Raw genomic sequence first — 27,629 nt, 5'->3', positions numbered from 1 at the left:
GTCTTCTCTTTTTGTTACAAATATCGATACACCTTCCTTGTTCACTTGCTTAGCTTTTGTGAAGAGGTTTTCTCTTCACCATGGAAATTATTCTGCGATCATCCTCCGCTGTCCTCTTCTGTGGATGTTCAGGTCTTTGTGCTCGCTTTCTTTCTCAGGATGCACCAAACTGTAGATTTTGCTGCTCCTAATGTTGTAGCCATTTTGCTGGTGTTGTATTTCTATTTTGGCAGTTTAAGGATGGTCTGTTTCACCTGCATGGAGAGCTGCTTTGACCACATGCTGTCTGTTCACAGCAAAATCATCCAAATGCAAGCACCGCACCTCAAATCAACCCCAGACAACTTTTATCTAATTCATTGATAAAGACATAACGAAAGAACTGACCACACCTGCCTGTGAAACACCCTTTGAGTCAATTGTCCAATTACTTTTGGTCCCTTTAAAAGAGGGTGGCACATGTTAAGGAGCTGAAACTTCCAAACCCTTCATCCAGTTTGAATGTGGAAACCCTCAAATAAAAGCTGCAAGTCTACGTTCATTATATAACTATAATTGGAACATGTTTCAGTACACAGGTTAAAAAAAAACAAAAACAAAACTTAAGTCAGTGTCCAAATATATAACATCACATCTACACCTTTTAAAGCAGGCTTTATAAAACTCAGCACAAGCACTGTTACCAAAATCATGGCTGGTAAAGTTGTGATCTCATAATAAAGATGGAACAATTTATTATGAACCACATGGGCTGACTGTTACCCACAAACACAGCAGCTCCCTGTGTGTGGTTTTCAGCTACTGGGTCAGCTCTGCTCTTCTGCTGCTCTCCTCTCACTTCGTTCCTCTCTGAACTGCAGCTTTCTGCTTCTTCAGTTATTTTTCTGATCGCTGCACATGCAGAGAGGGATTATTCTCTAAAAAATACAAATTTAAATAAAACACAGTGGCGTAGCGAAGGTTCTGAACTGCTGTAATTCCTCTCAAATACAAAGAGATAAAACAGCAGAGATCCCTCATTATTAAAATCCTGCAGTGTGTCTGAAAGCTGGGATGCTTTCTCGCTGCCTTTAATGTGCGTCAGAAGCTGAAATCATTTTGAAGAAGCGGGGAAATATTTTCAAAAGCAATAAGAAAATGTTTCAATTCTTTAAAGTGAAAGATTACATTTTCCCCACACGGTGAGAGGGAGATGTAGGAGGGTTTGAGGGTGTCATGTAGGATCTTATCATCCAAACAAGCTTCAGTCTTCGGTTAACACAGAGACAAAGTTAGCCTGCTCCACCTGGGCTGTCTGCAGGTGGATGAACAGCCGTTCAAAGGTCCTCCTGCTCTACAGCACAGATTCAATCCTCTCCGTGACTCCAGCAAACCTGCAGACCTGTCAGTGGGCTTACTGTCTGCTAGGCTGAACCGAAGCAAAGTTAATTTTCCTATTTGAAAAGATAATAGTGTGGAGGTGAAATGGCTTAAAAACTGTGGAAGGGTCCATCTAAAATATGATGGTGGTGCATTCAGGGACACTGACTCACAAATGCCAGACGGGTTCAGACATGAGGAGAAATGTACTCTTTAATACAGTCACCAGCAGGACTGCAGCTCTGACCAGCATCTTCCCACGCTCCCCACAGCACCATGTAAGGACCTCAGCTTAAGTGCCCTTTAGCACTACACTATTAGTAAAACCATTACGCCACTACCTATGATTGTAATATGTAAAATCCCGCCCACCAGTACGACTAATAAATACTAATAACTGCCAATGAAAATCACATAACAAAGCTCTCCTCAGAAACATATGTCAGGCAGAGCAGTCATGATTTTAAAAAATAAAAACCGCTTACATCAGGGGCGTCCAACTCCAGGCCTCGAGGGCCGGTGTCCTGCAGGGTTTAGATGTGTCCTTGATCCATCACAGATGATTCAAATGGCTAAATGACCTCCTCAACATGTCTTGAAGTTCTCCAGAAACCTGGTAATGAACTAATCATGTGATTCAGGTGTGTTGACCCAGGGTGAGATCTAAAACCTGCAGGACCTCGAGGCCCTGAGTTCCCCACCCCTGCCTTACAGAAAGTAAGCGTATCCTTGACTCCTGGTGCCCATCACCAAAAAGTAGAAAACGTGACCCGAGGTCATCTTGATATCGTAAGTCTGTGAAGGTTCTCAGTCATCCAGGTCATCGTAGTCTAAGGAGCTTGGAAAGCGTCTGGACTTCTTTAAGTTGCTTGAAGACGTTTCACCTCTCATCCGAGAAGCTTCTTCAGTTCTAAGGTCAAATGGTGGAGAGTCCCAGATTTAAGCTCTGTAGGAGTATCCCACCAAGAGGGACAAAGGGCCCTCTGATGATCCTCTACCTAATCACAGGATCCAAGGTGTGAAAATGGGTGTAGATCACAATCAGCCAAGGTTTTGGGAGAGCTCATTGTGAAACCTGGCCCCACCCTATCATGTGATTTCCTGAGATCAGATGGCCCAGGATGTGAGTGGGCGTTAAGGCGTCTAGGAAGGATCTCAAACCTGGATTATAGATGGCAGACAAGCTCCTTTCTTTCCAAGCTCCTTAGACTTTATATCATAAGGTAAAGACTCTATAATGTAGTTTAGGGGTGGTGGTCGGTGCATCCGTCACCCAGCTGATCTTCCAGCAGCAACACCGACGGACGGCCTGATCCTGCACTATGCTGCAGGCTAATTTAAGTAGAGAGGCTGTCTGTCTCCTCAGTAGAAGTTCCCAGTCAGACAGCCACATCTCCATTTTGTTTGTTTTTTTAAATAAAACCTTATTTACCCAGAATGCACTGTATGGCAGTGCTGCATAATTCAATTTAATTCAATTCAGTTTTATTTTTATAACATCAAAACACAACAGCAGTCATCTCAAGGTGCTTTTTATTGCAAGGTAAAGTGCTTACAGTGTTAAAGAGAAACTCCAATGATCAGATGAGTCCCAATGAGCAAGCACCTGCTGACAGTGGGAAGGAAACACTCAGTTTAACAGGAAGAAACCTCAGACAGAACCAGGCTCAGGGAGGGGCGAGGACAAAGTACCCGATCAACTGCTCTGTGCAGCCGAAAGATTTGGACATCTGGACTTTTATCGGTGCTTCCACTGCTGCACGATGAAGAGGAAGAAATGCCATCAACGGGAGTGTGTGTGTGTGTGTGTGTGTGTGTGTGCGTGTTTTTCCTTGTTAACAATCCTGCAAACACACCAGACCTGCCCTTTAAAAAGTTAACTTGGTTAAACTCGACTGTTTTGGATTCAGCTAGCTCCCACTTCCACCTGGCTTGTTCACTTCACTCTGAATAGCGACACAGAGAGGAGGAATTATCCATTATCCGCACACAAAGGTTTCTAATCGGGGCCTAACGGGTGTCATTGAAGCGGCGGGGCTCCACCAGGCGCTGCTCATTGTGTCGCTGTTGTCTGACTCCATTGTACGAGCTGATATTTGTATGAGAAATACCCCGGCTGGCATTTGGTGAATAGATTTCTGTTTAAAGCTCCTGATGTGAAGGTGCTCTTCCATAACTGACCACCGCCGCCGCTGCAGCGAGTGTGTAAAAGGGCAGAGTGGTGGGTTTAAGCCTGCATGACTGATGAGTGTAAAATCATATTTCCACTCTGATTTTTCTGGCGGATATCACAGGCTGCAGCAGGTGGACGGGGAATACAGAAGCTCAGTCTGATACCTGCCTCTCTAAGCCACCAGCTATCCTTTTTCTCTGTCCTCCTTTACCTCAGACTGACTGTCAATCTGTCATTATCCACATTAGCCTTTTACTTTCAGCTTATATAGCAATTCTTTCGCTCGCCTTCTATTTATTCTCTCCTTTTCTATCTTTTCTATTCTATCAGTGGGAAAAAAGGTTTCCAGCAGTCCTCTGAAAAACTAAGATTCCTCCATGATTCAGCAGCACATGGAAGCAGCTTCTCTCTCACATCATTGTGCAGGAACTTTGGTCCAATCATCTTTAGAGCATTGCTTCAGTTCATTGAGGTTTGTGAGCTTTATGCACAGGTCTCTGAAGGTCCCACCACCTCCTGTTGGAGATTTGCTGCCTGCGATCATTGTCCTCTATGAGCCAGGTTCAGCCTGGCTTTAGCTGTGGGACAGATGGCCTCACATGTGACTCCAGAATACTTTCAATTCAATTCATTTTTATTTACACAGCGCCAAATCACAATAACAATCTCAGGGTGCTTTATATTGTAAGGTAGACCCTATAATAATACACGCAGAGAAAAACACAACAATCATATGACCTGTTATGAGCAAGAACTTTGGTGACAGTGGGAAGGAAAAACTCTCTTTTAACAGGAAGGAACCTCTGACAGAACCAGGCTCAGGGAGGGGCGGGGCCATCTGCTGTGACTGGGAAATGCATACGTTGGTTTATGGCTGCAAGAAGCTCCACCGTGCTGACAGCAGGTATGAGATCCCTCCAAACGTGCTGAGCATTTCGATCAAACATCTCCACGTTGGTCTCATTGTTCCAGAGGTCTTTGTTCTGCTGTAGCTTTGCAAACCTAAGCTGTGCTGCTATGTTGTTGTGAGAGAGGTATTCTCCCGGCAACAACTCCGAACAAGTCACACATGTTGATTCTTTTTCTAATTGTTGTGTCACAAACTTCAACATTTCACTTACTAACTGAAACCTGAAGGGTCCAAGATGGAGCTCTTGGGTTTATTGCAGTTTCTCTGAACATCTGAGCGTGGGGTGAATGTGCTGGGACATCCACTCCAGCAGGCTAGCACACCTCAACGCTCCAGACCTGCAAACTGATGAAACGTCTGCTTTTATAAAGGCGGTTCGACCTCCTGATGATCAGTTAATCAAGTGCTTTACCTGCTCAGGGACACTTTGTTCCCCATCAGTCTCTCCTAACTTACCTTCATATGTCAAACTTTCTCCAGCTGCTCCGACTTCTTTAACCTTCCTGTCTTTATCTTTCCTTCTTATTTCGCTCTCTCACTCTTTCTTTCATCCTCTCCTTTTGATAGGTGAATCCAATTAACAGCCAAGTAAACAAAAATGTGTGTGTGTGTGTGTGTGAGTGTGTGTGTGTGTGTGTGTGTGTGTGTGTGTGTGTGTGTGTGTGTGTGTGTGAGTGTGTGTGTGTGTGTGTGTGTGTGTGACTGTTCTAATTAGAATCAGGTTTCTTATGTTAGCAAGTCAAGAAAGGCCCCCGATCTCTGACAATAGTGAGACTCATTATAATTCCCACAAAGCATTGATAAAAATATGAGGTTGCATATGAACACATTCTGACCTTTGTGTTTATTCAGGCCAGAACGAAATTACAAAAACTTTAATGAACCAATATCAGCTAAAGGCGTCGGCTCAATTTAACCAGTAAAACTTTGGCAAGAGTAGCGGCATCTCAGCTACTCCCGACAGCCCGCTTTCAGTTTTTTTTAAATATAAGGTCATGTGTTTCTGTGCTACTTATTTGCATAAATCCGGTCTTTGCAAAGTTGTGATTGGATGCCAGGATGACCAACCATCACACTTCAGAAGTCTTTGCATCGTAACATTAGCATGATACTGAAGTCTGATGCACATGAATCACACAAGATCAATGCAAAATTCAAAGATGACGATTGATGCAAACACTAGATTTTATGAAGTGATGTGTGTTTGATTACAGCTGCATGCGTCACTCACAGACTCGTCAAGAACGCAGTGACTAAAAAGCCCCATTAATAAAGAGTGCGGTCGTCCTGCGGTGTGATAGTTCTTTAGAGGCTTTATGTTCAAACTGCTCATGAGTCGTTTACAGTGAGTTTAGCCCAGCAGTGTCATAATGTTGAGGACACGCTGACACCTCGAACTTTGTGTCATAAACGTGACGGCGCCGAGTGAAGCAGCTCAAACGAACACCTCTCAATGCGATTACCTTGTGTTAAAGGCTTTCTGAATAGATCGATGCTATACAGTATTTCTACTCAACCTGCACTTTAAAACGGATGGCCCTGGCTATAAAGCAGAGAGGTTTAGCACGTTACAAGCCATCTGAGTTGTTTCCTGCACATAATCTGTTCCATAAGTTATAAAAACGGCAATAAAACTAAAAAAAAAAAAGGTTTGGAGTTAAAAAGGCAAATGAGTCCTGCAGTCAGGAGCTGGAGCGTTACCGTGATGCCATTACTGCAGCTGTTATTTCCAGTGAGGCCCTGGGCAGTATTAATCTCTCCCAACTTAATGCGATGATCTGCTTTGATCTAAATACAGTGGCTCGCCGCTAATTGCTTAATCAATTTCCATGCTATTAAACGAGTATGAGGATAATTCACACAGAAACAATTCCAGCAAATAGGAAAGTGAGAGATAAAGAGGAGGCGAAAGAATGAGTTAATCTCAGCTGCCTGCTCCGCCCCGCTGCACGCTACAGCCACCTCGGTGTGAATCCCACATCTGACTCATCAGATCAGTGTGAATGAATTTACACCAGCCTTAGAATGAAAGCAGCAGTGATGAAAAGGGGAAATAAACAACGCTAAACAAAATCCTGCCTTCGTCACTGTATGCACTCACATCAGCTAATGAAAGTTTGACAGAGGAGCGATTCCCATATCCCGAGGCAGCTTTGACTCAATGTGATTTTAAGAACAACTGCCTACGTTTAGCTTCTTTTCATTTTAGTGTGCGGGGAGAAAACATCATCTCACAGAGAGCTGAATGTTGGATAATATGGGCAATCCATCACAGGGATATTTAGCCATCTTAACTTAATGATCATCGTTTACCCTCACGCTGTAAAGAAGCTGCATTCAACACCTTTTTCTAAAGTGTTTAATGACCTTCTGACAGGCGCAGTTTATAGTTAGCGACACTGAAAAGCACCAAAGTGACAACCGACACATAAAAGAAGAGAAGTTGTAGAAAGCTGCTGGTTTGTGACCGTAGACCGAGCACAGCCACATTCCTGCATGCACCAACGGAGCCACAAAGATACGCTTACGTGCACGATTTACAGATCAATGTGGCAGAAATTGATGAAATCTTTGTCTGAGGACAAAACACTCTGTTTTGTTCTGCTTTTGCAGAATTGTTTGTTCGCTGTGATGCTCAGTTTGTGGACTCTGGCTGGAAAAAATGATTCACGAGTCAAATCAAAGGGACATTTTAGCTTGTTGTGTTAAATGAACCTCTGACAGACAGAAGATGTTAAAATAAAGTTAAACTGTGGCGTTTCTACGGGGTTCACTATGGAAGCGGTCTTAAAACAGAACCATGTGCAACACCTTTGTAAGCCTGTGTCCTTCCACAAAATATTAAGACCAGCTCTGAGTCCAACACAACAACTTTAACCTGTCCTGCTCATTTCCAGCTCCTGTGTGTGTCTGTGCTTTGCAAACAGAGGGTTTGGATTGGCTGCTGAGGTTCCTGAGGCTTAGACAGGGCTGTGCGCATTAAACTGCGTCCACACTGGTAATGATGTAGCAACTAGAGACCACAGAAAGTGAACGATATTCCTCACCTTCCACCAAATACAGGCGAAATAACCACAGGCGACAGGAAGTGGGCGGAGCCTGAGATGAACTTTTCTCAACTTCCAGTGAGCAACTTAATCCGCTGGTTACCTAGGCAACCAGAAGCTGGGATGTGCATAGGTGACGAGAAATCTTTATGACATCATAAACTGAGCGTTCAGACAAGATTATTTTACATTATGTGAAACTGGCCGTGCTTAATCTCAATTCTTGCCATTAGAGCAGCAAATGTGCACATGAGCAGAATCGGTCCCTTTCAGTCATGTGGACCTCTGACATCGTTTAACAGCGTCTCTCACTTGCAAAGCAAACAAAGTGTGAACATGTGAGAACATCTACGTGACGCAAGCTAACCCTGAAGTCTTTCTTTAGCTGGCCTCTGGACTGCTTTGGGTCAGTGTCAAGCCATTGGTGCAAACACTGGCATCATTTAATATTACCCCAGTGAGCAGGCATGCTGGATCCAGGGCTCCGCTGGGCTAAGACATTTAAGCTACCAGGGATGTTCTTGTTAGCACTATACTTGGTTGTCAGAATTAATCACGCAGCACAAATTTTCCTCATACACGACAGCACTGCAACCAGAGCAATTACTGCAGAAAAGAGAGTGCGTTTGTTTCGCTTACCTTGGATATCCAAACGATGGAAGCGAGAAGGGGAGGAAGAAGGAGGAGGGCCACGGGAGGAACAGCCGGCACAGCGGGACAGCACCGAAAAACAGAGAAAGAAAGACGCATTTATTAGAATATGAGCGAGAAAGGAGCGTGATTGGAATTTCAATTAGCTGCTCAGGGCTGTAAACAAGAAAGAACCGTGAACCGCCAGGCAAACACAAGAATATCTTATATCCCGGCAAACAGCGCACCAATCGGCTGCTAGTGGCTGTTTAGCAGTCAGAGCGGCCACTTCATTACCCAGGTGAACTGGTTAGTTTGGTAGGTAATCAGGCCTCCAGTCTGCATTGCTCGCCGAGGCTAAAGTTCAGACCTGAACGGCGTTCATCACATCACCGACGCTCTGTTTACTCAGCAGAAACGCAGCCAAACAGAAAGCAGATGTGAACGCAGCTCAGGGTGTTATTGGATGATGGACTGTGCTTCCTGAAGGACGAGGCGACTGAATACAAAAGAATGGGAGCAACATGGCTGCAGCTGACACAGTGAGGCCCTGCTGTGTGTGTGTGTGTGTGTGTGTGTGTTTGTTACAATTCTGCACATTTGTGGAGGTTGCTGAATAAAGCACTTCTGACTCAGAGGTAAAACAGAGATAAAAAACAAACAAAGGAAGAGAAAATCACAGCTGGAATAAATGTCTGTGACAGGTTATGAAAACTGAGATATGAGCGGACTGGACCTTCTGATGCCAGTGATAATCAGCTGAAGTGTGACCACGTGGCTCTGGCTGATGCAGGCTCTGAAATGTGAGCAGTCCGACAAAAGCGGTCGGTTTGTACGGTTAAATCTTACGGTTGTCATCATCATTTGACTCGGGGAAGTGTGAGACTCGGGGCACCGGAGGATGACCGTCTCCTCTGGGGGATGAAACTGTGTAGCTGGCTCAGAAACACACACACACACACACACACACACACACACACACACACACACACACACACACACACACACACACACACACACACACACACACACAGATGGCCTGACAGGACTGAGCAAAGTGCTGTAAAACTGTAAAAGCAGTCCAAACATGATTCATTTTTTATGTATAGTTCATGTTTTCTGGGGCAACACTGGGAGGCAACAACTACTGAGGAGAAGCAGAAAAGAATCCAACTGGAGGCGGCGCGTCGTCCAAACGTGTAAGTCGACGGCGTCTTTGCAAAAACGATGATTTCAGAGTATCATCATCCAGTGAGCACAGATTCGGTGGTTTGTAAGCAGAGAGTTTGTCTTAATGCCTTAAACTTTACCATTCTTGCTTCTTTACACTGAATCTCATAAAGCAAATGTTATTCTGGTGTGCGGCTGCATAGCCTGCTGCAAGAAATGCAACAGCATGATGTATGAAGGGGAGCGCTGCCACAGGACGGTGCAGGCTGGGCCGTCTGCACAAACATCGGCTTGTATAGAGGGCAGCTGAGATTTTGCCTCCAAACGATTTTTCCTTCTCACTGTAGTCAGAAACCAAGCTCACACCTCTCCGTTACAGCGGCCTTCCCTTAGAGCCCAAACAGTTGTGTTCAGCTCGAGCACGGTATGACACGGAGAGGGTCGGAGGGGGAAAGTCACAGCACTGGTTTGATAGGTCAACCTGAGAGGAGAACATGTGCCTCTGAGGCCGGCAGGTAACACCGATTGCCCCTCACTAAACAGCACCTGCTGTTCCAGGCCTGTAGCCCTGCTGCTCACCCGTGCAGCCTTCACCACATCCAGCTATTGTTTTATACATTTATTGATTTACTTTTGGATTCTTTTTAATAAGCTCTACTATAAAATGTTTTAAAATCAGTAAATATAGCTTTTAAAGTCAACACGTGATTAAATTAAATGTAATTTTGGAACCCTGACATGATTTTCGCCATCATTTTATGACTGTTTTGTTTTCTTTCTTGCAGAAATCATCTCATCCAAACCCCGTCTGCATGTCCTCCTTCACTACAAGCTTCCCGAGATCTTCCTGGGTGGTTTTCCCCTCCTTCCTCTTCTGCACATGTCCAAACCACGCGAGCTGATCAGCTGATATATACTCATTTCAAAAGTTTTAGACACAAAAATGGTGCATCAGTCTTTCTCTGTGATAATCTCTTGTTGCTCTTCCAGAGGATTTCATAGGGTTTATCGCTCTGTACAAAGTCGATATCTTTTCGCTCGGGTGCTGTTGGTTGAGCAACTTCTGCTCTGGCAAACTGTGTGTGGCATTTTTCAATACTTTTTGACAGTTCTCTGCTAAATGATTAATGGCATAACAACAGGAAAAGGAAAGAAAAGGACATCATATAGAAGAGACGCATGTTGGGCCTGTTTTATTGCTTCACGCAAAAAGCAACTTATAGCATGAATAGGGGACATATTTTCATATTTTCACTGTGATGGATGGAATAACAAAATCAAATTGAAATTACAAAGCAAGAATTTTTTGAAGGGCAAAACATGGCAGGACTAAAGTTTCTGCAGCTTCTCATTGACCGTCTGCGTCATTAATGTCTTGAAGAGAAGCAGCTGTTCAACGTTTAACGCCAAAATTAACAAAATGTTATGAAGTGTTGCTCAAACAGAGCGGCGGGGGGTTGATTTCCCTTATGTTAGCAACTCACGACCACCTGCCATTAATTAGAGGCCATTAATTTTCCTGATTAATCACGTCGCTTTTAAAATATCACAATGAATAAATAGGTTGTGAGAATTCAACATGTTGGTTTTGAGCAAACGTAAATCCAACGAGGAACTAAAGAAGACGTAACTCTGACGAACCACCTGATCAGGCAGAGCTCACCCGTCAACTGAACTTCTTTGGATTCATTTTGACAAGATTTATTTCATTTGTGCATCTCAGAAACTCCCTCATCCTTAAAAACACTGACGTTAACAGGCTCAATCTGCCAACTGAGACAGCACGAGGTACGAGGGAGGACCTGCTGCTGATTTGCCAAAACGTAATCCGCGGACGTGACAGGTGGTTTCCGTGACGCACATCTACACGTACTCACACATTCATTGTGAGGTATTTGATAAGCATGTTATGCAGCCTCCCCATAACAACCTGTGTAAGTAGAGGTGACATAATAACAGCCATTTGTCAAAGCTAATGACTCCTGCTTGTCAACGTCTCAGCTGCTGTCGCTTTAATGGATGGCCTCGGCCCGCTCGGCTGGTGACACCAAAGGTTACGCCGCTGTTTGCTGGTTAATAATGAGAGCCGACGCTGCTGCTGATGGGAGACGAACGAGCTGTGTACTTCCACCATCCCGGCCTCGTTTTCTCCTGACGGATCGTCCTCTGGATTTATACGGCTCATCTGGAAGAGCTTCATTGTGCTTCAATTTGGGTCTCGTCGGGCGACGCTCGTCGCTTTACTGCGCGACTCACCAGTCGGTCGTTAGCTAGGTCTCAGAAGAGCACCGGTCCAAGCCAGTCACTGTTCCACACAGATCTGTTACGCGAGTCGTTTCTCTCCACGCTCTGAGATGAATGAGTTACTACTTCTGTTCCTGATGACAGGATTTAAACATCTGCTGCCTCCAATAATAAAAGAGATTATTTTTGTCATTCTAGATTTAATCGATCTGAACAATTAGCACTTTTTCAAGCGCCCGTGGGTGCTTATTTCTTCAGGAAAGCCTTTAATGACAGCCATTATCCTGATTCAGTTTGATACCGTGGAAACATTCCTCCTCTAGCTCGAGAGGATGTGGAGGGTGAAGGTAATGGTGGTCCCCGTGGTAATCAGAGCACTAGGTGCGGTGACTCCCAAGCTAGGCGAGTGGCTCCAGCAGATCCCGGGAATAACATCGGAGATCTCTGTCCAGAAGAGCGCAGTCCTGGGAACAGCTAAGATACTGCGCAGGACCCTCAAGCTCCCAGGCCTCTGGTAGAGGACCCGAGCTTGAAGGATAAACCGCCCGCAGGGGCGTGCTGGGTGTTGTTGGGTCTGATGAAAACCCAAACAATCAAATAAGTCCTCATCACATGGCCCTCTATGAACAAACACTTGGTGACAGTGGGAAAGAAAACTCCCTTTTAACAGGAAGAAGCTAGTTCCAGAAACGGGGGCTGAAAGCTAAAGTGCATTGCAATTTAAGTGTTTCAATATATATCTGCAAGATAACGAGCGACTGAAGAGTCAACAAGAAAAACCAATGAAACCGTCATAACAAGCTAAACTGACGGCAACAGATGTCCTTCAGAGGGAAACAAAGCAAGATATGCTCACAGTCCAAGAACTCATGATTATAGAAGAGAATTCAACTTTATTATCATTGCACATGTCACAAGTACAAGGCAACGAAATGCAGTTTGCATCCATCCAGAAGTGCTCTAGCAATAATATAGATATATTACAGAATATAGGTCTATTATACGTATGTTATATCGATATATTTGAGACTCTAGTGGAATAAAACTGCATATAACTGGCAAAGAGACCCAAGTAAAGCAGATGAACGTCACTTTGCTTGGCAGAGTGAGCAAAGGATGCACAAACTGTGTGGTAATGTTGCAGAAGAGCTAGCAACAAGCAGCTAGCTTAACTAGCGTGAGCCATAAATTCATCTTAGAAAAAAAGGGAAGCAAAAACAAACCAACAGTGTGTCCATTCATCCAATCAGCTAATTATATAAGAACTGACTGCTTTTTAAAGCCTCGGGTATATCGCCTGGAACCAGAAGTGCACACCCACTGAGTAGTGACCAGTCACTCACCAGGTACTCATTCCCTGTCACGTGCCCTGCTGTACTGACTAGGAGCATAACCCAAAATAGAAAAGACAAGGACTCAAGACAACATTTACTGATGTCACAGCCAGGGGTGTCACTAGGTTTTAAGGACAGGGGGGGCTTAGCCCCCAAGAGATGCACACGACATGAACGAACGTAGTGAATGAGCACAAAATTTCACAAACAGAAAACAAAGACTGAGAAATTGTTTTCCTACTTTTTTGGACAGATTAAACATCCTAGGCCACCAATAGATCTATTGTTTTATTTCAGTCTGCTTTATAATACAGTACAACAAAAAAACAGAGGAAATGTGTTTGCTGCATCAATAACAAGAAAAAAACTGAAAATAAAAAAGTACATTTTTCTGGCTGCAATCACCAGTTACTTGGTGGGTGGAAGCATCAAAGAATGACGTCTGTTTTTAAGAGTGGCAAATCGGTCAATCACTCTGTTGTGACTCAGATGCTGAAGCGTGTCTTTTTCAATAGACATGACTGCAAGACTGTGAAGTCTTTTCTGACCCATTGTTTGACGCAGCCAGGAGTGCAGCCGACGCAGTGCACTAAAGGACCGTTCGCACGAGCAGCTGCTGACAGGCACTGTTAGGGCAACTTGGATGGTTGCCTTCAGAGAGGGAAACATGTCTGAATCAAGGAGGTTGTACACAGACAACATATTTTTGGGTGGACATCCAGCCTCTGTTTTCCGGGTAAGAAAGTTTCTGGCCACCAGAACCTCCTCTTTTTTCAGGTCAAGTCTGTAGTGCTTTGCAAGTTCATTCAAGTGTGGTTCACTCAAGAAGTTCTCAGATTCAGGATTACATGCCTGGACACCTTTTAGCAGCCCTGCATCTACACTGCAAAATCTTTGATCAAGCTCGCCAACCATCCGATCCACACAAGGGAAAAGTAACTCTCTTTTCAATGTGTCTGAGTTGTTCAATTCAGTGCGTGAACCCACAGTTGCCTCCAGGACAAAATCCTCCATTTTCCTCTGTTTGTGCCTTGTCTTGGCACCTGGTTCAGGGATACTGTGGGTGTTACACAAGGCCTTGGTTTTCTCATACAGCTCTGTAGCAAATGCATCTGAGTGTTTGCCCTTAAGTGTGTCACACACAGCTTGTTTGCAGATAAAAGCTTCTGCCAGGTCTAAAGTCTCTTTCTGCAGGAATTTGTGGAGTCCTTCGGTTACAGACAGAATCGACTGAAACATCAGTAGTGCATAGACTGCTGAGAACTTGTAGAGCTTTGCTCTGAGACCAACAGCTATGGGGGATCCAATTGCAGATAGGCACTCCAAAATGGCAGGCAATGTCTCAAGAACTGCACTGATTGATCGCAACTGACATGCCCAGCGAGTGTTTGAAAGTTGCACAAGCTCAGTTTTTGTCAATCCAAGCTTTGCCTGAGTCTCCATGAACTTATGATGATTGACTAGGGAGGTGCTGAAGAAAGAATACACACACTCCAACAAGCTGAAAAGCTCCACAGCCTCTGGGACAGCCTTGCAAGTATTGCACAAAACCAGGTTGAGTTGATGAGCATAACAATGCACATAGATAGCCTCAGGATGGAGCCTTCTAAAATGTGCTTGTACACCTCCAGTGGAGCCACTCATAACGGCTGCACCATCATATGTTTGTGCTACACACTTAAGCTCTGCAAGACCATAGTTTTGGATCTGCTGCTGAATCTCATTTGCAATGGACTGGGCATCAAATGATTTTATCTCTGCAAGTGCAAGGAAACGCTCCTTCACTGCCCCCTCTGACACGTACCTGACACAAACAGCTAACTGCTCTGCCTTTTTATCCCTTGCCTCATCCACCATGATGGAATAGACTTTAGACTTTGTCATTTCAGATACAATGACACTAGTAACTTCCTGGGCACAACAGTCAATCATGTCATTCTGGGATGTTGGTGAGATATACTGTGCATTTGATGGGGGATTATGTTTTTGAAGAAAAGCATCAAACTCCTTCAAAAGCTCCATGCACGCAAGAAAATTCCCTCTGTTTGGGCTGTCTTCACCTTCATCATGACCACGAAAAGGGAGTCCCTGTCTCCCTAACATAGAGGTGACTGCAACAATTCGTCTGAGATACTCTCTTCTTTCGACTATCTCACTCACATTTGCAGTTGCTATCATCTGTGCAACGTTTCCCTGTTTGCTAGTTCCCTGGTAGCTTTTCCATGTAACAACACTGTCCTTATGTGTTTGTGCCATCTCATGCTTGCCAAAGATGACTAAAGCTTTCTTCCAGTTCTTGCAACCGTTACTGACCAAACTATCATGTTTGATGTTTTTGCCAAACACTCTACATGGGAAGCAGAAAGCTGCATTCTGGTTGACTGAATATTCTAACCAGTTGTGCTTTTCAAACCAGCTGTGGTTAAATGCTCGCTTCTGTGTACCAAAAGTATCAGCTGGATAGCTCTTCAGCTTCACCTGTCTGGGCCCTGTGTCTTTGTCACCTAAATCAAACCCTGTAGTAGAATGAGTTGCTGCAGCTGCTTCATCATTTTCCCTCTCTTGGCCTGTTTGCTCTCCTCTCTCTGTAATAACTTGATCTTCCTCTGCCTCTCGATCCATTTGCTGCAGCTCCTCTGTCTCTCCTTGCTCTCTCTGACTTGAACTTGCCTGTTGACCTTTTTCTCCCTCAGCCACTCCTTCTGCCTCACCCTTCAAGATACATTAAAACATACTGAATTGTAATGTAAATTGCTAATATCATGACTTCTGCTCCCGCTCCACAGTAATTTGTTGCTCCCAAATATTTTGAAGTTACAAACATTATATTTTGAGCACGCATGTGACTAAAATGGTTGCAATTTAAAGCCCTGAAAAATATTACTAAATTACTTGAATTGAAGTAATATTAAAATAGAACCCTCAAAAATATGTGAGTCAGGCTAATTTGACTTATATACATATCTCTCTCTTTGCTCTCTCCACTTTCTAACCTTGACTCTCCTAAATAAAAGCTCAAGTTAAACAGGTCTTATATGTTGTACCGTGACTGAAATGTTTCATATTTCATATCCATATTGAGTCCCATAAAATTCTAATCAGACTGTCTCCATCACAAATGACTCCATCCTTTGACTCACCTCTCCAGCAGACGTCTCTCCCCTCTGCCTCTCTGTGCTCCTCTGCCCTGACTCCTACAGGTTAATGGGGATGGAGTGATTATTATTATTTCCACTGATGATAACCATACCTGAATGAGCTCAGCTGGATTTTTCAGAGCTAAAACGAGTGACAGAAATTAACATTATGCTAACAATTTAACTTAGTGCGCTAGCCAGGTTTTTATTTACAAAATGGGGAGCACCTGGTTCATTATTTACATGGGACTCTCTGCTGTTAGCTGGAGCTAACTAATTGTTACTACCAGCCAGTGATGAAGACTTACTTTCTTGAAAAACTTGCGTATATCCATGATTTCTTGCCGTTTGCCACATGCACGCTAGTGTTTCTGCAGGTGTATACGAGCGGAGTGTAAAGTAGCAGTGAAAACGAGGACTGGATTTTCAGTCATGTGGATGTCCCCTGTGAACAACTGGAAGGGATTGGATAACGAAGCACTGACGCTACCTTAACAATGTAAAGCGAAAGGGACCAACCGAGTTATGATCATATTTGTGTGAATAGCGACAGGTTTATATTATTATTTCTTTAAACTCATATTCCTGCATCTTTATATTGAATTTGTCTGCAAGTTCTGTAAAAAAAAAAATCGAATAAGTTAAAAAAAAAAAAAAAAAAAAACCCACCAAATTATTTAGGGGGGCTTAAGAATATTTTAGGGAGGCTTCAGCACCCCTAAAATAGGCCTAACGACGCCACTGGTCACAGCACTGGTGAGAGGTAAAGCCATAATGTCATGAACTTCAATACAATGGGAGTTTTCTCTGTAACTGGAGCACTGCCCCCTGTTGGCTGTTACAAAGAAAGCAGTTTGCTATTTGTGCAATTGTTCATGCAGATCATCCGCAGGTGTGGATCGACCTGCAAACTGATTTCTTGATTAACTTTTTTAATTGTTATTTAAAACCTCTCATTTGGCCCAGTATGACAGGTTATGAAGCCACAGGAAGCTTTTTATTTTTTAAAAACAAAACCTGAAACCTGAAAATGAAACGCTGTGCTGCCAGCCTGCAGCAGAGGGATGGACAGCTACTGAGATAAAATCACACTTGCAGGAGATGCTGATGCATTTTGGGGAAAATGGTAAACTTATGCATTAGTTTCCTTTAAAAAAAAGTTGAAGGTGCCACTTTACCCGGCAGCCTGAAATGGAACTGAAGAAAACGGAAGAAAACAGGCTGTTTGTGAGTTACACAAGAAGAAAGAGCAAGCTCCAAACATGATTCAGCGTCTCTGTAGGGGGGATGTGTCATCTTCTGTTTAGCATTCAATAATTCAAGCCAGCTCGATCCACTGATGCCTTGTTTATATGTGAAAAGTCTTGAGATTGCTGAACACTCCTCGGCGAGTTTAGCTTTAATGCCAACAAACACTTCATAAGAGCAGGTTGTCACATTGATCCGAACGCCAACGTGTTGCTTTTGGAAAGATGCCCCTCTGTTGTTTGACAAGTCGGGCTTGTGTTTGCTGTGAAGCTTCTGCAGTTTCAACCGAGTAATAAGCTAAGAGAGCGAGTGTGTTAATTTGCAAACACGGACGCTGTCGCCTCTTCACTTTCCTAAATTTGTGACCTAAATTTGCTTTCAGCCAGGACAGCGTTTCAGTGCTTCCTCCCACCGCAGCCAGCCCATAGACCACGCCTCTGAATGCTCCTGCTTTCTGTTGGAGGGGAAATTAAACAGGCTGCCTGTCATTTGATGTATGTAGATGTGCGACACTTTGCTCTCCTCTTAGAGCAGCAGACAAAGATATGACAAGTTGTGACACTTTTCTAAATAACCGAAGCCTCGCGCGCTGCGATGACAGATTTATTGCGCCCGTCTTCTCAAAATTTGACACCTGAGCTTCGAAACTAAATGAAAAGTGTTTCTTGTTAATGACCTAAATCGGACACAGAACAGAGAAGGAAGATTTTCTATTTCACCTGGACTCACTGTCGCCAGCAACGCCTCATCCTACAGAATTTAACATTACTTGACATCATTGAAGATTGTTCTGCTGCAGATTATGACCCCGAACCTACAGCAGAGATCTGATGAATGTGTACGCATCAGGGTGACCAGGTCCCAACAAACTAAACGTAAGACACATTAACAGTGCCACGATGTAGTCAAATGTATTTGTGTGTGTATATATATATATATATATATACACACACACACACACAAATATAAGTAAATATAATAAAGTGAAAGACAGTGTGAAGTTTGTCTTTATGATCTCAATTCAATTCAGTTTATTTATACAGCACCAAATCACAACAACAGTCACCTCAAGGTGCTTTATATTGTAAGGTCGACCCTACAATAAGACATAGAGAGCAAAACCCAACAATCATATGACCCCCTATGAGCAGCACTTTGGTGACAGTGGGAAGGAAAAACTCCCTTTTAACAGGAAGAAACCTCCGGCAGAACCAGGCTCCTTTGCCCTAACTAACATCTTCAGCCATTTTTAGACATTGATCACAGACGTACTGCGTCGCTCACTTTAAAACATATTTTCACCCCTAACCAATCGCCGCCCCTCGCCGAGGTTCTTTGGAGGTTTCTTTCTGCTAAACTGAGTTTTTTCTTCCCGCTGTCACCAAGTGCTTGCTCATAGAGGGTTTCTCTTATTCTCTTGATTTCTCTTATTTTAGTGTCTTTACCTTAAAGTTTTAACCCCTTTGAAGTGTCTCTTGTTGTCATTTTGTGCTATTTAAATGCATTTTAATAGAAAGTGAACTAAATGTTCTCCGTTTTCCTGCAAAAGCTTTTCTTGATCTCATTAGACCAGCGTACCTTCATTTCACTATAATAAAAAGCATGTATGGAGTAAAAGCCAGAGGTCAGGGAAGCACAGCCAGTCAAAGGTGAGACGGGGAGAGATAAGGATTGACAATGCTGTGCAGCGCTGGTCTAATGTACATGTGGGAGGGTCCTGGTGCCTAAACTCAGGTTTCTGAGATAGTTACAATCTAATAATCCAGGTTTTTATTAATCTGCAGATGATACTGTGTTTTTTGTATGTTGGTTTTAATTTCGGTTTATTTGTTTGCTTGTTTTTACTCAGCTGTCAGTCTCTTCATTTACTGCCCAGAGCAGCACGTGTGGTGTCCTAAACTCATCACAAAGGAAAAGGTGCGAGCCTGCTCGGTCCACCATAGATATTACTGAGTCAAAGCTGCGCTTTTAAGCCGATGCATTGAACAGGATTTGAAGGGAAAATATCAGCTTTGTGTTAAAATGCTGGGAAAGGTGGCAAAAAGCAGACTTGACATGAGTGTGGGAGGAACTCCACAGATGACAGGCGGCTGTAGCTGACAGATTCTGCCTCTTGTCGAGAAACTAAGCTGACATTTGGTCACACTACAAACTCGTTGGTTTCCAAACCTGTCAAGATGTGGGCCGGCTCTTCAAATCACCCAATTTGTTCCTAATGTTCATAAAGTACAACTGACTTTGATAATTGCTGATTCGAAATGAAATCTTAGCAGTAATTCAAGCCTGCAGCTGTAAAAGCTGCAGGAGCGTTTTGTTTCAATCAGCTGCTAAAAGCTTCGGCTAGACAGGAAACGTCACGCGCCTCATATGTCACACAGGACCGACAGGCTGAGAGAGATAATAAGAGTTTCTCACTTTGTAAATAAATTCTGGATTTAGTCATCACAGCTGAACTTTACTTTCTCCGCAGTGTTTTTTAAAAGGTCAACGTCTTCATCTGTGATGGAGCTTCAGTGTGCTTTACTTCACCTGCCGCTCTTTGACACACAGAAGTAACGCAGTCAAAAACACTGAAATCACACCAACAACCGTGTAAATGAAAACCGTCGCATGCTTTCAGTTCAGTCGCTGAGCAGCGTTCGGCATCGATATCCATGCAATCAAATGAGGATATTATGTATCTGTTTGCAGAAAAAAAGAGAATGGAGAAAGCGAGCCATCACGTCTGAACTTTACTTTCCTGCCAGCAATCGGTGAAAAATGAGAAGCTGGGACATTTCACAAAAGGTGAGCTGAAACCTCACGCTGTATTTTTAAGGCCGAGGGAGCGGCGGCTTTAAAAAACAGCAGCTGACACTCACACGCAGCAGGACGAGCTTTTCTGCGCGCCACTTTAAATGACGTGTTTGATGAAGGCACGCTGTTGTTGTTGGAAAAAGGATCTGAAGCAGTGACAGAGCGAAGCAGCACGCTCAGGACGAACGTCTCCACCGAGCGCTGAGACGCTGACGTGTCCAATCAACTATTACGGCTGGGCAGCAGTCTCATAGCTGAGACTCACCCGGGACGTTAGCAACAGCAGAACATAACAAAGGATCATGCTGCTGAACTCTGTTTTTATGTTTTGCTTCCAACGAACCAGACTTTGTTACTTTTTTTTAGGTCTTTCTTTGGTAATTTCCTGCTTGTGTCTTTCATTTTCAGTTCCGTCCTTGTACCTGATGTTTTTCTTCTTTGTTTTTTAAGCTGCTTAGCCCTTTAAAGCATGAACCATGAAATAATGTATATATTAATACTGTATGTACAGACGACAAGCCCAACATTAAAAAACAGATCTGAATGTCCGTCAGTGATCCCGGAGACTACTTAAATACAGCTCAGGCTGAGAAAATGAATAAAAAGTGGTCTTACAATTGTTTCTTATATACTGCACTTCCATGCATATTTGCATGTTTCAGTGAATTCCTGCACCCACTTTCTAATTTCTTAGTAAAATGTGAACAAATGAGGGATGGCTCAAGACTTCTGCACAGCAAGTCAAAACCCTTCCACATGAAATAGATCAGAGGGCAATGTGGCTCCAGAGTGCAGTTCCCTAATGTCTATAAACACATTTGCACAGGAATATGCATTAATATGTAATATATGTGCCTCCTACTCAAACACTCGTGCAGCTGTAGTTGCCGGCTACAAGTTCAAACGTTAAAGACGCACACATTATCTTCGTGCACAAAGAGATAAGCAGCTGCGTGTCACTGCTAATAACGACTGACATGAATATTATGTTGCCTTCTGAACATTAGTGAAGATGAGGAGCATTGTGAGTGTGTAAAGCAGCCCAGAGAGTGTTTCAGTCCCTTTTTTCACCTCGGACATGTTAATGAAAAGACAGATAACCCGGTCCTAAGTTTAAGACCAAACATCCATCGATTCCCCACTTAGCCTTCGACTTTCGCCCTCTCAGAGCGATGTAGATGTAGATCTGCAGCGCTTGTCAGTGCACTTTCCTGCACTTTGTGGGAGCTTGAGGTGGATGTGCTGCCCTCTGGAAATGAATTATACAACCAGTAGTGATGCTTTGCCCTGAAGCAGTCCGCGGATCGTCCTCCCACGCAGGAGAAGCACTCACATCACAGACAGATGGCGAGAACAATGTCCACCGCTAACCAAGGTCAATTGTTATTCTCCAGCGCAGCACTTGGTCGGTGCGCTTGTGTGTCCACCTCTTACACACTGTGTGCACGCACACGCGCATATGTACACGTGTGAGTGGGCACATGTAAATATGCGTGAGGTCAAGCTTCGACCCCGCGGTGCTCATTCAACACCGAGGGAACATTTCCGGGAGACGTTTCGGAGGATCGTAACTTAGCCGATGAGTGCCCTTCTCCCTGCCTGCTCTGCTGTTTTACGACTCCCTGGTTACGAACCTCTGCAAAACAGCCACAGCGGCCATTTGTAATTCTAATGGTCACAGGTGGCACCCTGCAGCTGCTAACGCGCACTCAGTCATCTGATTGTGCCCCCTGTGTGGCGATGCTGGAAAAATCACTGGGTGGCGTCAACCTCTGAAACCACAACATTTAAACGCCTATAAAATGTCTCTGCAGGGCCACCGTACTACTCTGCAAACAGGTTTCTGATTGGCTACTGCTTCATACAACCTGTAACAGTAAAAAAACATTTTGTGTGTGCATTAGTAAAATTATCAGTGTGATTTATTATGTCAAAATACATTTACCCCCACCCTGGCTTCTCTCCATTGGCTCCCCCCACATTTCAAGATTTTCCTCCCCACTTGTGATCGGAGCCAGCTGGCAGCCGTACATCTTAAAGTGGGGTGGGGTAGGGGGTGGGGTTTCCATGCAGCTGTACCGAATCTAAAGCTGACCACGGTTTTAGCATTTTAACGACCTACCCGAAATGACAGGGTTTATAGTAATTTCCATCTGATCCGTTTAGTGTGTATCCAACCTCTCGCATAGGCTCCACCCCCATCACAGTCCTAAACAGAGAAAGTGGATGGAGGCTCGTGCTGTCTGCAGTAGATTTGGCTTCTACGTCATGCAGGGATACGTGTGAAATGCAGCAGATGGGTTTTCTGTGTATTTAGAAGCAGTGGAGCTAAGTGGTCCCTGCAGGCCGGGCTGATCATCTCAGATCAGCTCTCTCCAGAGCTGCTTAGATGTTTCCAGGAGCCACAGTGTCAGGAGCTCAGGTCGTTTAGTTTGGATTTGACTGGCCTGGGTTAATTACACCAAGATTCCAAGGAATGCAAGGGTCAAAGGTCACTATCAAGCAGACCATCTATTCCATACATGTTCCCACACCTTCCTTCATAACCCTCTTCAAACCACTTGAATTGTATAACACCTTTTCCTCTCCTCCACCACTTTTCCTCTTAAAGCCCTTGAATCCTGACCCCGTGCCTTGTCATATCTTCTTTCCATCCCTGCTCCTCTCATGAAAGCCCTTGAATTATCTCGTGCTCTTTCCTCACTTCCTCTGCCCTCCAGTAATCCCGCCATCCAACCCGTTATTAGTCGTGTTCATCTCTCCAGCTCCTCTCCGCTCTCACTAACCTCACTTCTAATATCATGCATTACTTTATGATGCTATCTTATAGATTTATCAGATAACCAAACTGGGCTGCAGCTCTCTCTCTCTCTCCCCTCTCTGCCTCTTTCATTGTTCATCCTGGGAAACTGATTAGCTTTAATGAACTATCCTGCACAGCATGTGAGCGTATATATCCGCCCTCATACGGAGCAGGGTGTGTGTTTTAGAGCTCCAGGAGAGCAGATCCAGACCCTGCAGTGAGTCTGTGTGTGTGCTGGATGTGTACATGGAGGATTGTTTGAGGTGAGGTGTAAGGATCGGAGACTGGACCACAAAGAACTGTCCACACTAAAGTCTTGGGATGCATTAACTTTAACCTGCTAGTGGATCTGCTGCCAGGTGTAGTCATTGTTTATATACTTTCCATCAGCAGTTAAGGCGGTCGTAAGCATAAGCGAGGCCAGTTTCTTTACTGAATATTACCGATAAAAAGGTACTTTTGCTCTATCAAAAGGAAAAAACACTCAGTACCCCCGGATTGATGTTTTGATGGAAATATATGTTAACATCACAACATCTGTTGCATGCCTGCATTCATTAACCCGCTGCAGTGGCGTACAGTTCAACCACATGCACATTGTGATGCTAATAGTAATAAACCAAGAGGCTACTGTGGTGCCACAAAAATGAAGATGCGGAAGTGCATGAAAGTGCAGTTCCTCCGATGGCCACCTGAGGCTCCAAAAACAAGCCAATGCCAAGCTGAACAGTGTAAACCCCCACCCTTTTTTTATTTGTCCGGATAAATACAACGGAATAAAATGATACGATCAAGACAAAAACTGCGGTATTTTGTGAATATAATAATAAACGTGACTTCACTGTGTAATTGTGTAACTTTATTAGCAGCGTTCTCCTGAAATGCACCAACAACATTGAGAGTAACGTCCTCCTCTCTGCCTCTTAATGCTCTCAGGTCGCTATGGTAATGTGTAAATATTTCTTTCAAAATAAGAGACACAACTACAACACGGGAAAAGACCCAGGGAAACCGAGTTAACGATAAAACCCCTGAAAACCACAAATTTCACACCTGAACCTCAACTCTCATGGCCCGGTACCAAACGACTCACGGACCCGTACCGGTCCATGGCCCGGGGGTTGGGGACCGATGGCGTTAACAACATGTTTACAGCCTGGTAGATGAACTGGTTTGAGAATAGCTCATTTTCTTCACACTAGACTTAAGGGCGCGCTCACTTCAATTAACAAGCGTACCCTATAAATCCAGAACCTTCATCATGTTTGTGCCGTTGATGCCGTTTGGTCAGAAGAGCTTTAAGCTGTTGATCAATCCACATGCGCTCACTTCTGGTTCAGCTGCAGAGCTGGGTAACTTCATGGTGGCCACAGTCTATAAACTGAACTTCCAATATCACAGAGTAAATTTCCTACATGCAGAGAAACATGATGTTAACCCCGCCCTCGCAAAGTTGAGCTTTTTTATTTGTTTCATATGTCGCTGTGGTGGCAAATTCGACTGGAGACTTTAATTGCAGCTCAGCTGAAGTGCTGAATTTCTGCTCTCGTCTTACAAGCCCACAATGTCCAATTAACATGATGGTTTTTGAACTTCTCACCTCATCTACATAATGGAATATGGATAATATATTAGGGCTTACAGTATTTCAATCTACAGAGGGCAGAGCTGCTGCTGGCAGATATGAGTTAACCCGGCTGTCTCCATGTGTTCAGCATAATATCACAAGTCTTCCTAACGGTTCTTCAAGTGACAGGGCAGACCTAAGGATGATTAACAGCAGAGATAACAAGGAGGCTGTGAATTACACCGAATAAAAGGACGGTGAAAGGTGCTTTCTCAGGAGGTGGTTTTCAGAACTGTACCTGAAACATAAAAGATTTCTAAAACTCAGGCAGGACATATTCAATCATTCACTGGGGTAAAGTCAGATATCAGCATGCATGTGTCAGCTGTTGAGTAGCCGAATGTTTCTGTACATTTTCCAGCGATAACATCTGATGCATCGGTTTGTTAGGACATGACAGCTTCCACTGTGGGACCATTTTAACACACTCACAGAACCTAAAGAACCATGAAACTTTAAAGCTATGATGATATGACTCTTTACTTCCCCATGTGTGCATTAAATAAAAAAGTCAATACATGAGACAGAGAAGACATAAATGACAAGAAATGCCACACTGATAGAGCAACTGGAGTAAAGGTGGGTTGCAAAGCAGCTTGCATGAGCAGAAGCTGTGGGTTTGACGAAGCAGCTCAAAGCTTGAATGAGATCGGAGCGACCATGCTGGTGACTGCCTGATATTTAATTTCTAAGCTGTCACTTTGATCTGATCCTTGGCTTTAGATATGATCTCCAGTTTTGGTAATAGGGGCCCACAACAAATGGCCCACATTAAAACAACGCCAGTCCACCGCACCACGTGTTTGCTGATTCATGTGACTTCTCTAAATCCTATTTCTTCTATCGGCAGCTTTGCTTTTCAAACATAGTGCACTCACAAAGCTTTAATGCCAGGCCGACGCAGCAGTTGCCTTTCACCATCAATTTGTTCCTATTTTGAGGAGCAAACTTGTACACGTCCTTGTTTTTAGAGGTTCAATGAAGCAACAAAAAAGGTGAAATCCCACAGCAGCCGAGGGGGAAAAATACTCCCTCTGAGCCCGGTGTCAGAGCAAAACTGTGTGATTTAGTGCAAAATAATGTTGTTGTTGATAATGTCAAGGACAGAATGATTGTCTGCTTGTAACATTTCATAGTAACACACATGCACATTCACGCACATGCACGCACAAAGCATTCAGGCCTGAACACAAACCAAAGCCCAGATGGCAGCGTGATCATTCTGACCGGGCTGAAAATGGACAGAGGGTGTGTGTGTGTGTGTGTGTGTGAGTGTGTGTGTGTGTGTGAGTGTGTGTGAGTCTGAGTGGGTATCATAGGAAACTGGAGAGGGTGCAGCATTGTTACCTTGGAAACATTTTAAGTAATTATGTGTGCCCTGGACACCACGATGCCGTGTATGAGCAGGGCAGTGTGTGACTTTACCAAAACGAATGCAAATGTATTCTCTCCAGGATTATTGAATCATATAAAGCACCTAAATAAGAAGAGCAATGGCACACGGGCACAAATATAGACAAGAGCTAGAACGAGCAGAATGGGAAAATAAAGCAGAGGAAAAAGCTGCCACAGAAGGTTGGAGTAAGAAAGCAAACAGACAGACAGCACCTCCTCGGGGAGGTGTCATCTCCTGAGAGCAGAGCTGTTCAGATCTCTCATCACCTGCCTGCATTGGCTCGTGCGTGGAGCAGAATAATAAAGCTGCATCCCCGATCTCCAGGTGGACTCAGCCCCCCGAGGTGCTTCGTACGCTCAAAGGTAACTGGGAAAAACAGAGTGGTTTACAAGCTTATGGCAGCCTTTTGAGAGACTGACAAGCATGCATTTATGTAGGGGTATTATTGTGTTCTTTATGGCGTAAGGCCAGTAGCACCCTCTACTTTGGTTAGAAGAAATATCAGCTGTTCAGTTTCCATTGCAGACTCGTGATTACCTCCCGGTGCAGGACGGAGTGGCACAATACAGAATACAGTGGTGCATTATCTTGTCTTTTAGGGTATTATGAGGTCCATCTATTATTGCCATTACAGGGTGTACTTAATCTTACTCTTTGTCTGTACTTTCAGGAGGCCAGTATTGAACCTCTGGTGGCGGTCGTGTGCCAAGTCACCACCAATCTGTCTAGAGGTCGGGGTAAGTTTAGGATTAGGTATATTTACACCCTTTATATGAACATTTCAACTCTTTGGCAAACCAAATAACACAAGAACAAAAAGTTTACCTGTAAGAGCAGATATATCTACATTACTCGGAGCCCTTTCACTTACACTTGTTGACTTGGAGATATCCTTGTTCCTAATAAGCAGTTAGCGGCTAGGTTGTTAGCCACTTGTGATTAGCGTGCTGGCTGGGTGATTAGCACTGTTGCTTCACAGCAAGAAGGTCCTGGGTTCAATTCCACCGTCAGGCCTGGTCTTTATGTGTGGAGTTTGTATGTTCTCCCCGTGTTTGCGTGGGTTCTCTCTGGCTTCCTCCCACAGCCCAAAGACATGCAGTTAGTGGGGACAGGTTAACTGGCAACTCTAAATTGCCCATAGGTGTGAATGTGAGTGTGAATGGTTGTCTGTCTCTGTGACAGACTGGCGACCTGTCCAGGGTGTACCCCACCTCTCGCCCTAAGACAGCTGGGATAGGCTCCAGGACAGGCGGAGTAGAAGGGCCTTTTTATAGCCTTCAATTAGAAATGGACTGGTTGACCTCTTGTATTACTTTTTAAAAAATCTTATAACCACATTTGTGAGAGGATGAAGACCAATGGATGATGGGTTTTCCAAATCTGCTGTCACTGGATTACTCTGACGCAGACAGAAATTGGAGCAATTCTCAAGAAAGTTCCTGCATCTGAGTGTCAGCTCGTCGAAAGGTCAGCTTTGGCTCCGAGCCGTGACCAGCTGAAATAAGCAGCCAGTCTCTGCTCTTGACCTCCCAGATTATTTCACTTAAGTAGAAGCCCGAGGAGGTAATAAAACTATCCAGGGCTGGAAAAAGAAGAGGCCACAGAAAAGCTGAGAGACAGCAGTACTAGCTGTTACTTAACAATTTTTATCTGCCTCGTTATGATCTTGGGTGTTTGCTGATTACCAGTCGGACTCAACCAATCGAGGCCAAGATCCTCGGGGACTTAAAGACTGAGATAAATGCTGTTTAACTG

At 44.0% G+C, this 27,629-nt stretch overlaps 2 protein-coding genes across 3 annotated transcripts in view; both read right to left on the bottom strand.

The window, feature by feature from the left end:
- Positions 1-27,629, bottom strand: part of LOC146664350 (glutamate receptor ionotropic, delta-1-like) — a 612,588-nt gene that overhangs the window by 374,759 nt on the left and 210,200 nt on the right. The gene's annotated exons all lie outside the window — the stretch shown is intronic.
- LOC146664352 (zinc finger MYM-type protein 1-like) lies at positions 13,213-15,154 on the bottom strand. Its single transcript, XM_085417190.1, has 2 exons — positions 15,053-15,154; positions 13,213-14,851 (listed from the first exon to the last, which is right to left on the bottom strand). Exons 1-2 carry the CDS (start codon positions 15,121-15,123, stop codon positions 13,276-13,278), a joined length of 1,647 nt encoding a protein of 548 aa, XP_085273316.1. The 5' UTR covers positions 15,124-15,154; the 3' UTR covers positions 13,213-13,275.

This window comes from Rhamphochromis longiceps, linkage group LG8 (assembly GCF_057381845.1).
Source record: "Rhamphochromis longiceps isolate RC_006_pf linkage group LG8, R_longiceps_female_GT1.1, whole genome shotgun sequence".
Taxonomy (NCBI): domain Eukaryota; kingdom Metazoa; phylum Chordata; class Actinopteri; order Cichliformes; family Cichlidae; genus Rhamphochromis; species Rhamphochromis longiceps.
Note: the sequence above shows the minus strand (reverse complement) of the source record. Positions and strands in the feature narration are given on the sequence as shown.

Excerpts from the sequence above, each read along its gene's own strand:
- LOC146664352 (XM_085417190.1), bottom strand. The coding sequence starts at position 15,123 with ATGGCACAAACACATAAGGACAGTGTTGTTACATGGAAAAGCTACCAG. Across the intron at positions 14,852-15,052 it reads ACTAGCAAACAGGGAAACGT|ACATAATCCCCCATCAAATG; the intron begins TGCACAGATGAT and ends TTTTCTTCAAAA.